The following is a 12299-nucleotide window of genomic DNA, read 5'->3' as shown; positions in this document are numbered from 1 at the left end:
TTTAAACCACAGGTGTTTCTACTTTACTGGCAGGTAAACAAGCTCATAGAAGCACCTGTGGATAAAGTCAAACTATTTCGGGGTTTGTTCTTTCTGGACCTGGATTCCCCAACCCTGTTTGTGGAATATGAATTATGCAGAAAACAGGTGAGCAGTGATCGGTCATTGCCTGAGCCCTGAGCAACTGGGATGTAATCTTCAGTTGACAGCAAGTGGCAAAATAGCTGCATAACTCCATCCATCTTCTCAACCGCTTGTGCTCACAAAGGTCATGGGGGGCACTGGAGCCTATCCCAGCTGGCTACGGGCAGTAGGCGGGGTACACCTTGAACTGGTTGCCAGCCAATCGCAGGCCACACAGAGACGAACAACCATCCACACTCACAATCACACCTATGGACAATTTGGAGTGTTCAATTAACCTGACATGCATATCTTTGGAATGTAAGAGGAAACCAGAGTACCCGGAGAAAACCGACACAAGCACGGGGAGAACATGCAAACTCCATCCAGGAAGGCCGAAGCCTGGACTCGATCTCACGTCCTCTGCACTGGGAGGCGGACGTGCTAACCAGTCAACCACCGCACCGCGTAACTCATATTCCACGAATGCAATACTAATCAAAATATTGTATTTAGACTAGTTGGGCTGCATAGAACATATTGTTGTCAAGAAATGTTTTGGGGTTTGACTTCCCCTTCAATCTTGTGAGTTTTTAGACAACTTCTGCTTGAATTTCTTTCCAGGATGTCAGAATAGCTTCCCAGAGTTGTTTGGATGTGAACTGCCTCCCAACCTCAGCTTTTGCTTTAGGACAGGAGTGTCAAACTAATATTAGGTCAGGAGCCGCATAGAAGAAAATATATTACCAAGTGGGCCTGATCGGTAGAGTAATGATATATAACTTAAATACAATTACCTTCAGTTATACAAAGATTTTCTCTATTTGTGGGCCAGCCCACAGTTGGAGCTCAACTGTAATAATATTTTTCCTCAAAATAACACAAATGCAAATGTAACGAAATTAAGTTATAAGGACGTTAAACCTTGTCATATGTATTTGTTACCAGTAATTGAATTTGTGTCGTATTTAACACATTTGTCGGTCTATGATTTTTTTTTTTTAACAAACTGTAAGTAAATAGTGTGTAAAATAATGACATCTAGGACAATTCTGTGTACAAGTTGCATTGTCCATCTGAGGACTGCTGGGAAATTCCGAATTAATAAAAAAAAAAAATGGTTTACATTTTTTTTTTCACTTTACAAAACCGTCTTGTGGGCCGGATTAAACCCCTTTGCAGGCCTGATTCGGGCCTCAGGCCATATGTTTGATTCCCCTACTTTAGGACTTTTCAAAGGTTCCCTATAGGCTTGATGGTCAGGGGAGGAGGATGGCAGCACAATCACACATACTGTAAGTTTGATGACCATGATGCAGAGGAATTCCTTACAGCATGAGCTGGTGCAATGTCTTGCCACATTCCACAACTACTGTTCAGAGGTCATGTTCACACTTTCAGACAACCTAAAGGGGCCAACCAGCTCCCCCTATGATCCTGGCCCAAAACATGATTCCACTACCTCCTTGCGATATTGCAGCCTTGTTGGTGGCCATCCACCACACACGCTGCAAGGAATACTTCTGGGCGATTGGCTGCTACAGGCAGGAAGGTGGAGAAACTCATGGTGTGGCCCACATCCTTTCCTGACCTCAAAATTGTTGAGAACCTACAGATCATTCTCAAGTAAAAGATGTACGAGAGTAGAAGGAAGTTTACATCCAAACTATTCTGACATCCTGCAAACAACCAAAGAATCTGCAAGAACTCACAAGTTGAATGGAATGAAGAATTGTGAAACTATCATCAAATCATCAAAAAGGGATCCTACTGTATGTTAAAATGTAACTTGTTCATGTTTTGTTTGTTTGAAATTTCGAGGTCAAACAGTAATGAGCAATGTTTAATTTGGTCAACTTTCTTTTCCAGAAATGTCAACAGTGTGTAGTTGAAATACTTGTTTAGATACGAGTATACTGTAAAACTATTGAAAACATTTTGTATGAAAACATCCAAGTCCTGGCAGCCATTTTGGAAATGACATCTTCATTGGATGTCCACCAGGAGCAAAGAGCTGTGAATTCATTGTTTCGGAAGGGGAACCACCAATAAACGTAATTCATTAAATGCAACTCATGTCTTGTGTTGTACATGAAATGAAGTGAATCAACCCTTTCAAATAGAGGGATGGACTTTATTACATATGAGACACAAACTGAAATGCATAGAGGTATAAGTTTCTCAGATTTGACTCATTCTTAATGTTACATTATTCAGAACTGCAAGCCTCCCAAGTTTGCAACAAGGTCACTGTTGATAAGACAAACAGTTCATCATACGTCCTTATGGCAAACAAGATAACAAAGGGCTGTGAGGGGCCTGAGTACTTGAGTAAATCTAAAGTGTACTGTGGCACCAATGCTGGATGTGTTATATGTGGAGTCACCACAGAACCTGCTACTAGCAGAGGAGAGCTACATTAAGCGATGTAAGAGATCAATAAGGGCGGACGGTGATTACATACATACGCGTAAATACATACATACAGTAGTTGTGGTGATCTATTCAAATGTACTGAAAACAAGACGTGACCTATCCAGTATGGCTTATAATAACTTTAATCGTTAGTTCTGATATTAAGGCAAAGTTGACTAGCTTGTTGGATAACGGCATTTGTGTTCAGGGGAGGAAAAATACAAGAAACAAACATTAGTTTAATAAAACCGTTTAGTTACTGTGCAGCTAAATGAGCTACAACAGGCTACTATTTGAATGTGATTTATGGTAGCTAATGAAAAACTACGTCCACAAATAAAACCTTGAATTCAATACCATCCCATGAATGCTTTAGGCACTTTGCCTAAAAGCCTAATGGTGGCCGTCCTTTGCAGAGTAGTTGAGGCATTAGAAATATTAACATCTTTCAAAAGGAAGACTGAAAAGTTAATAGAAAGAAAACACTACAGCTCAAAACAACACAGGGAAGAACTGATACAAAGTCTTCATACCAATAAAGGGGCACCTTCTATTCATGCAAATTACTCCACTAAGAAGGAATTATATTCAACAATCAATAAAACTAACTATTATTAAATATAATAATAAGTAACATTGTAATCTAACTAGAGATTAATGTCTGATTAAACTGGAAGGCACATCCATAAGGCTTCAAAAAGGTGTTGCAAAGCATTCTACGTGCTTCTCTCCAAATATTTAAGGAAAGCAGCAAGGTCATTCATTATTGAGGCTTCACAAACATTAAAACGGAACGGGTCCAGTAAATATTATAACAAGTGTGACTATTCTATGTCACAACGGTGCAAAACCCCCACTGTTTTTAATTTTTATTTTTTTAATTAAACCATTTTGAGAAAGTGACATTTCCATGTGTGAATCAGATTGGAGATACATGAGAAAATACAGAATTTCAGGAACAAAAAGTAGGTACATTTAAAAAAAAAAAAAAACCTACACTCATACCACTTGAATTATATGTATTATTCCTTGTCTCAACCCATTCTGAATTTTATTCATGTTTATTTTTTAACTGAATTTGTGCACACACAGTTTGTAGTTATGTTTGTCGAACAGACACAGTAGGTAGATGAATTCATTCCCTACATGTTATTTTTGTTGCTTTTTAAGAATAGAAGGTTAGGACACTCTGGTGGTTGCCACGCACCAGAAGGATGGGTGGCAGGTCCTGTGACAACACTTCCAGCCAGGCCATGTACAAAGCACTTGACACTGCAACCTTCCTGGCCAACGGCAGGCTCCTGAAGAAAACAAAGAAGTCAATTAGGTTTTAAGATGATGCAGCCCAGTTTTAAATGACATCTTCCTGGCTAATGACACGGTATGTGTGTCTTGTTTTGTTGGATCGGACTGCAGACTGCAGCATTCGATACAGTGAACAACAGTTGGCTCATTTGCAGCACTAGGTGGGTATTAGTGGTAGCGCTCCAAACTGGTTTAGATCCTACTTGGCAGACTTTTTGTGTTAACCTTGGTTGCTCTAAATCCTGCTTGCCTCACTGCCGAATGGTGTTCCACAGGGTTACAAACACTTCTGTTTTAATTGTATTTGCTGCCCCTGGATTCCATCTTAAGAAAACATGGGATTTTCTTTCACTGCTATGTGGATGACAGTCAAATCTACAGTATGCCCCGTTGACCTAAAAGGACACTTTCTTATTAATTCATTAACTCCCAGCTATTTTCACTGAAGCAACCCCCTTCGCTCCCAACTGTTTTACCAGATTTTGACTGATTTTGCAAGGCCCACAGAATATTGTGTTCTATTTCTATAAAAAACATGGAACCTACCAAAAGAAAGATTAGTCTCTTCTATTATCAAGAAAAAAAAGAAGTATATTTGTACCCGTTTCCGTTTTGCGTTTTTATCATTATTCACAAACCTGTTGAAAACACTGGGGAAAAGAGCTTGTTGCAACATGGCCCTGGCTGATCTCTTATACTACCATTGCTTTAAGCAACCTATTCATGTCAGAGGCTGTATCAAAGCCTTCTTTATGCTCTAGCATTAAAAAAACAAAACATAAGAAACATATGAATACGTTTTGGGGAGTGAAGAACAAAGTATAAAAAAACGTATTTATATATTTTGGGGTTTGAATGAATTGAGCCCACCTTTTTCATATCTGGAGGAAATCAAGTTCTGTATTGCACTCAATTTCTTGAATTTCAATGAAAAGAAAACAGAAGCTATGGTATTTAGTCCCAGTGGCCCTTATCCATCCCACCCTGCTGACTTGAATTTGGGTTTTAAATTGGACCGGCAAATTGGTGCTGCTGTTACATCCAGCTTATTGTGGTGAGCGGACCAGACGTGACTGGAGGTGCCGAGGTCGAAGCAGAGGCTCAGAGGGCCTTTTCCGTTGTCTGCTAAAAGTTAGGCAAACGCTCTCTCTGTCCATATTTGAAACTTGTCGTAAAACGTTTTTTTTCTATGGCTTTTGACTAAGCATAAGACTCACCATTGTTTTAGTATTTAGTTTTGATGACCAATTTTGCTGTACGCATTAGCGCCTTACAATTGACCATTCGCAAACCACGCCCCAAATGCCCACAGCTCCAACATGCGGCTCGAAGCTCCATTGACCTCCATTGTAAAATTGATCCACAAAATTTTTGTCTGCTTCAATAAAACTAGACCAAACAAAGTTGCAACAAGCTGTGGACTTCCAACAAGCAAAGTAGTGGAGTAATGTGCCCATAGATTGCGTAAACCATGCGCGAGGAATCCACAAATTGGAGCGATGTCTTCAATGAATTGCACAGTGTCTCACCCTGAGCTAAATGTCTCCAAAACAAGCATTTCCTACGTTTGCTCCAAGGTAAGAAAATAATGGGCTAGGCCAGGGGTGGCCAAGTTTGGTCCTCGAGAGCCACTATCCAGCCTGTTTTCCATGTCTTCCTCCTTCAGCGCAGCTGATTCTAATGATCAGCTCATCAGCAAGCTTTGCAGAAGCCTGACAACGACCCTGATCATGAATCAGGTGTGTTAGTGGAGAGAAACATGGAAAACAGGCTGGATAGTGGCTCACGAGGACCGAACTTGGCCACCCCTGGGCTAGGCTAAAGCAAACTTTTGCCTCGATCGGGACAATATCGCGCTTGTATTGCTCCAAAAACACTCACTGACATGCTCTAGCACATTTATTTCCATTGTAAATATCCAGAAGGATGTTGGACCCGGCAGCGTCAAATGAGGGTGTCTGGGCTTTTGCGAATGGTCAATTGCAGTTCGAATCAACCCATAATCAACTCACCATACGAGCACAAACGCAAGCACTCAAGCAGAGGAGTCAAAAAGCAGCTTACATGACAATGAGGTTGGCTGTGTTGGAGTGTTCCTTCAGTAGCTCGTTGAGTCTGATCTGGCGATTAGTCTGTAAAATGGCAAATATGTCAGATCAAGCTCATTAAACAAATGGTCTACATCAAATTGTATGCGCATAGGGAACTGCAGCGTTAAGAAATTGATTATTTTCAACCAATCCACACTGAACTGAACACCTGTTAGATTAGGCCTTTTTGACACATAAGTAGATAAGTGACTTGAGCTAGGCCGTTGTACCACTGTGACCTTTTTTTCGGCTCTGCATCTTCCTACCTCACTGCACCCATGCACACTTACCAGTTGAATCCAGTTAAGACCGTGGAGTCATACACAGTCATACACAGAAAGATACCAGATACCAGCTGCACTCCTACAGGCTAAGGCTAAGGCAGTATAAGAATAGTATAATAATTAGTTTCAGACCTTGGCACGATAAAGCTCCAGCTCATTGTCTGTGATCCTCCATGGTTCGCTATTTTTCAAGCGCTCAGCTACCTCCTGCTCCATGTCATCTTCTTTCAACCGATAGGGCTCAATCATCTCCTCAAAGGCAGCAATGCTGAACATGAGAAAAACAGTCATGCTTTAAACTGTAATACAAGCTAGGACAAACACAATTATAGATCAACCTTCCATCTTCCATCCAAAAGAAAAGGCTGAAAAAAAATACACTGCAAAGTGGGACATTATTACAAAAATATGATAAACTGCTGCCTGAATTTTTTTTAACAACTTTTAAGAGCAAATCTTTGCTACGTTTGCATATTTTTTGTTGGCCAATCTAATAAAGTAATAAGTAATACAAAAAAAATGTGCCAAAATGTGTTTACATTTTTGATCAATAAATCTAGTAAAATGTTTGAGTTCAAAGAAATCAAATCTTGATTAATTCACATATCAAACGAATAAATGCATAACGCTTATCCATCATATCACAATGGGGCGCACTATAAAGGAAGCGCAAGAGCGTCAGGCAGAGCAAAACAAACCAAGTGAGTCCAAATACAGTAGGAGAGACAGAACGAGAGCGAGACAATTTGCACCCTCATTATGTAAAAGAAAGTAGCGGGAACCCGGTGCGGTAACATTAAAATATCTGCGGCTTATAGTCGGGTGCGGCTTATGTGTAACAAACTTGAGTATTCCCCAAATTTAGCTACTGCGCCTTAGAGTCAGGTACGCCTTGTAGTCCAGAAATTACTATAATCATCCGAGTGAACAAGATAATTATACCAAAGATCGTTGAATAACACAAAACACAAAACACTTGTTGGGAAAGACTTACTTCTCCTTTTTGGGCTTGGTGTTTATGTCTCCCAGGACAGTGATGTCTGAGAAATCTATCCTGAACTTGCTCAACAGAGTTGCCATTCTGCACAGGATATACAAAAGAAATCAGAGATGAAGAATTGCGGTAGAAAAGGCAAAAAATTAACCATATGTTATGATTTAAGTAAAATCAATAATTCATCTTGAAAACACAGAGATAGCTAAAGTACAGTGGAGCCTTGGTTCGCAAATTTGTTCTGTGACCGTTAGTGTTTTTCTTCCATTAAAATGAATGGAAATAGAATTAAGGCCTTTTCACACTGCACTTACCCCATTCATTGAGTATGTGCGAGATGTGTCGACGCGCATGAAAAACGTTTAAATTGGAAGCGGCGGAATAGCAACCTCTCCCAAATATGGTCAGGCTTGCGCTCTGCCCTGCAGAGAACACCATGAAAAAAAACAAGTGCAGTGTGAGGGGCTGGAACGGATGGAAGTGGCCTTCAAGAGACCCAAAATGCCTTATGCCTGATACGAGCAGACATTGTGCGGTGAGGGCACCGGTGAGTGGCTTTGATCTGCCGAGCTGAAAAACTCCAGCCGAGCCCCTGCTGTATGAACTACACGAGACTGCCAGCAAGAGCTCACCCGGAACAGCGACACTTTCAAGGGCTGCTTAATAACATTTGCAATTTTCACTTTCTTATCGGCCATACCGCGTCATAATTTACACCAAAACCCAAAGTCTCCTGAATAACATGATACACAACAAAGCGAATGATGTATATATATAATTGTGTGAGAATGAATGAATGAAGAATAGTTAGTGAACCAAAGTAATATATAAACTAGTGGTCAGGCCCTTCAAAGTTTTCTCTGCAGGCCTAAACATCAAAACCACTGACCTGCATTTAACATTTTGCATTTGTAAAATATTGTATACTGTACATTTATTTCAAACAGGCTTTTGTTTTTAATAGCCCCAGTTCTAATTTACGTCAAAGGTTGCATTGTTTAATGTCCTGCATGGTGGCGGGTATTAGAAGTAGTTACACTGCTAATGATTTGAAAGTCCCAAGTAAGAACTGCTTATATGAGTTAGCGGTTGGTACTTAGAAATAAATGTGCCTGTGGTAATTCTATATGATAAATGGAGTCAGCTGAAGGGGACAAAAAGAGCAAGGCATTGGTGTGTGGGTGGCGGGTGCCTGCGTGTGTGCATATTAGGTGTTACAGCAGAGGGTAGAGATACCTTTATACTAAAAACTAAATTGGAAATTTAGAAGACCATATCAATGTATAATACAAATATGTGGTTGCATTATGCTGTATAAGAAATAGTAATAAGAAATGAGACTGACAACTTCTCTGAAATGGACAACAGTACAACTTGGAGTTAAATGTAAACTGCTCGCGAACATGGGAAACCGGTTTAAAGTTCAGATCACAAATTTTAAAATTAAGTAATTCAGTTCATAGTTCATTATTGGCTCATCGACTAAGCCTTTCCTCACATGATCTCTCTGTGCCCCGCCATGTTTTTGTTGGTGTTGGTGTGTGTGTGTGTGTGTGTGTGTGTGTGCGTGCGTGCGTGTGCGTGTGCGTGCGCGTGTTTGAGGGGGTTGTGATATGCTTATGGGGGATGTTGGGAGTGGTGGGTTTTCTTTTTATTGTACTATGGATGTTTTAATTACTTATCACCGAGTTATATTTTAATGTATAAAAGGTGCTATAAAATTTTGATTTGATTTGAGAGGTCCATCATTCCAAAAATGAACTAGTTTATAGTTCATATTTCTATCCTTTTGCTCTTTTCCGGCCCTTCATTTTCTGTCTTAAGCATTACATTATCATTATCTCTTCATTATATTTATGTGAGCTTGTATTTTGTTATTTGATCTATGTTCACAAGTCTCTGAGCTTAGTAGGATAACCTGGGACCATGCCATGTGGAAATGTGTGTTAGTATATTTGGATATTGAATATTCAATAATAAGAACAATAGTTCCAATAGGAATATGACAATTATCATGTTAAAGCATTCATTCATTAGCAGTCACTCAGGCTGGAGGTGGCGAGCAAATAAGGTGGAGGTGTTTTGTACACGGGAAAAACCCTGAAGAAGTATTGAAATTACAAGTCATACTGCCATTATATAAATGCTCTTGATTTACAGTGTGCGGGCCACTGCCTGCACAATTTTATAACAAGCCCACGGCCCAAAATAAATAGTGCCCTCTAGCGGCCCACCGGGAATTGTCCCGCAGCTCCAGATAGCCTGCCTGTGAATGTCCCAAAATTTCTAAAATTCAGAGCTCACTTCCTCCTAATTTTAGCATATGTCCCACTGGACTTTTTGTGTGACTCAGGGTGCTACATGTGCATGCCAATTTTCGTAGCGTTAGGTCAAATGTGCCGGGATTTGCATGTATTTTTCCACTCTATGGGGCGCTAAAGTCGTTATGACAACTTTATATCAAAATTTTCACCAGGCCCAAAAGAGTGTGCAAAGTTTGGTGACTTTTCATACATGTTAAGGTCCCCAAAAATGTGATTCGGAGAAGAACAACTGCTGCTCTAACCGATGCACGTACATCATGCCTTTGCGTTTCCGTGTATTGATACATAACATTTTACCTTACCATCCCTAGTATATACACAGGTTTATAATTATGCATATGCAAAAGTAATTTAATCTCACAAACCATATTTTACTCCAAACAGATGTCGGAAAGGACAAAGTAGTACTTACGCTCGGCGGTCATGGTCAATCCTGTTTATCTTGCCACCGATAAAAACACGAATCTTGCAATCCTTCCACCGCTTCTTGTTGGTCAACAGATAGGGAATAAGCAGAGTCAAACCTTTATAGAAAAAATGAAACAGCATAAAGATTTTTTTTTTTTAAGTCACTACATTTATTGAATTTTCCAGGTAGTATAATTTTAATTTCATTTATGAGGGCAGCATTGAAATAGTTGCAGCACATTTCATCCTTCACCTGTCTATAATTGTTAAAAGATTAAAACCTTCAAAAAAACAACAGATGAATGCAGTAATATTTCTTTGTGACAAGAGCCGTTAAAATTAATGTCACTCAGTTCTCTGGATAAAAGGAAATGGGCCTGATTCATGAATCATTCTTGAAAACAAATTAATACTGAAGTCCAAATAAAATGCATCTTTTTCTTCTTTGCATAGTGGAGCTTTTGCTTTCATAGAGTTTTAAGTTGCACTTATGGATTTACTGACATTGGTTTTTTGAAGTGTTCCTGAGCACTTGTGGTGATATCTTTTACACATGGATGTCGATTTTTGATGCAGTGCCGCCTGAGGGATGTTGGCTTTCCACCTTGCCGCTTACATGAAGTGATTTCTCCAGATTCCCTTAAACTTTTGATGATATTATGGACCATAGATGGTGAAATCCCAAATTTCCTTGCAATTATATGTTGTGGAACATTGTCCTCAAACTGTTCGACTATTTTCTTATGCACTTGTTCACAAAGAGGTGAACCTCGCCCATCTTTGCTTGTGAATGACTGAGCAATTCAGGGAAGGTCCTTTTATAACCAATCATGGCACCCACCTGTTACCAATTAGCCTGTTCACCTGTGGGATGTTGCAAACAGGTGTTTGATGAGCATTCCTCAGCTTTCATTTATGCAACCTGTTCCAGCTTTTTTGGAACGTGTTACAGCCATAAAAGTCTTAGTTAATGATCATTTGTTAAAAACAAAGTTTATCAGTTTGAACTAGCGTAGTCAAAAACTCTAAAAAACTAATTTAACTTAAACTAACTTATTCACCTTTTTCTACTTCTGATTCTATTTTTTTTTCTTCAAAGCTTGGAACAGATATTTGAGTAAAATCTTGGTATAAATGTAAAATGACCAAGTATATTTAGAATCAAAGACTGTTCTAATAGCTTCCTTTGATCATTGAATAGAACACTTTTGTAAAATTCAACTGTTAAACAAAACGGGGACTGTTTCGGGACAGCAAATGAAAAATAGCCTTTTGGTTTAGCCAACTCTGGCATATTTACTGAAATGTTTATTAATATGTAATGTCCCTGATACAAATAAATAGAGAGCTCATGAGCACCACATTCCAGCAGCATTGGTTTGTGAGGCCCCGAGGAGGTAACTTAAGCAGGGGATTTTGCTCCGAGATGATCTGCCAAAGGCATACAACCAGTATGCCATTTAAATTTGGCTCTGCAAAGTGCACATATTACTTTTTAGTTCTCCAACAAGCATCAAGCAAGTAAATCATAATGTAAAACTACCCAGGCATTCCCGCAGTGTCTTATTAGGCTGGCGGCCTGCCATGCTTTCCATGTGAGCCAAGCGTTACCGTTGTCCGTATTTTGTTATGGAAATAAATCAACGCTGCCACGTTATGGCCGTAACATGAATATTACAGATATTTTAAAAAGCCGGTAGCTTCGATGATGTAATGCGTCACTGTTAATTCATGAGTAGGAGAAGCTAGGGCAGCTCGATTATGGGAAAAAAAATTATCACGATTATTTTGGTAATAATTAAAATCACGATTATTCGAAACGATTATTAATTTTTTTGATCAAAATTATTTATTTTTTGTTCAAAAGAAAATGTTTAAACATTTGAAAATATTAAGACAAATAAATGATTTGAAATACTATAGTTATGTACGTTCCTTTTGGACCATATTTTTTATGTTAGCAAAAATTTGAAGTTGGGGCGCAGCGTGTGCAGTATGGCTTGTGGGGTGCAAGCTAGTTTTGACAGGGGTGTGTGGTGAAAGAACTCGTGTGAGCATGCCTCAAAACAACTAAAATGTAATATTAGGGCTGCAGCTATCAAATATTTTGGTATTCGGATATCCTACTGAAAATTCTAGCGAATAATCGGGTATTTGGATAGAAATAAAAATAAACCTATACGCCTATATACTTTCTTGGTTAAAGAACAATTATAAATACAGAAGACAAAAAAAAATCACATTTGCATGTAATAATTAACAACCAACTGGTTTTCATTTTTAGATAATCAACTTTTTGTTTTTTACTTAAACTGTGCATGTCAGCAAACTATTTTCCTCTGAAACAGTGAGATTT

At 39.1% G+C, this 12299-nt stretch overlaps 1 protein-coding gene across 2 annotated transcripts in view; it reads right to left on the bottom strand.

The window, feature by feature from the left end:
• Window positions 1–2243: 2243 nt before the first annotated feature.
• The window catches only part of slc12a2 (solute carrier family 12 member 2), a 118215-nt gene continuing 108159 nt past the window's right edge, over window positions 2244–12299 (bottom strand). For both annotated transcript variants that reach the window (XM_077585619.1, XM_077585618.1), the window contains 5 exons: window positions 9948–10059; window positions 7212–7298; window positions 6350–6485; window positions 5908–5975; window positions 2244–3839 (listed from right to left, as the gene is read on the bottom strand). In XM_077585619.1, coding sequence (XP_077441745.1) covers window positions 3704–3839; window positions 5908–5975; window positions 6350–6485; window positions 7212–7298; window positions 9948–10059 — 539 coding nt within the window. In that variant the 3' untranslated portion in view covers window positions 2244–3703. The remainder of the gene's footprint in view (window positions 3840–5907; window positions 5976–6349; window positions 6486–7211; window positions 7299–9947; window positions 10060–12299) is intronic.

The sequence above is a fragment of the Vanacampus margaritifer genome, chromosome 14 (assembly GCF_051991255.1).
Source record: "Vanacampus margaritifer isolate UIUO_Vmar chromosome 14, RoL_Vmar_1.0, whole genome shotgun sequence".
Taxonomy (NCBI): Eukaryota; Metazoa; Chordata; class Actinopteri; order Syngnathiformes; family Syngnathidae; genus Vanacampus; species Vanacampus margaritifer.
Note: the sequence above shows the minus strand (reverse complement) of the source record. Positions and strands in the feature narration are given on the sequence as shown.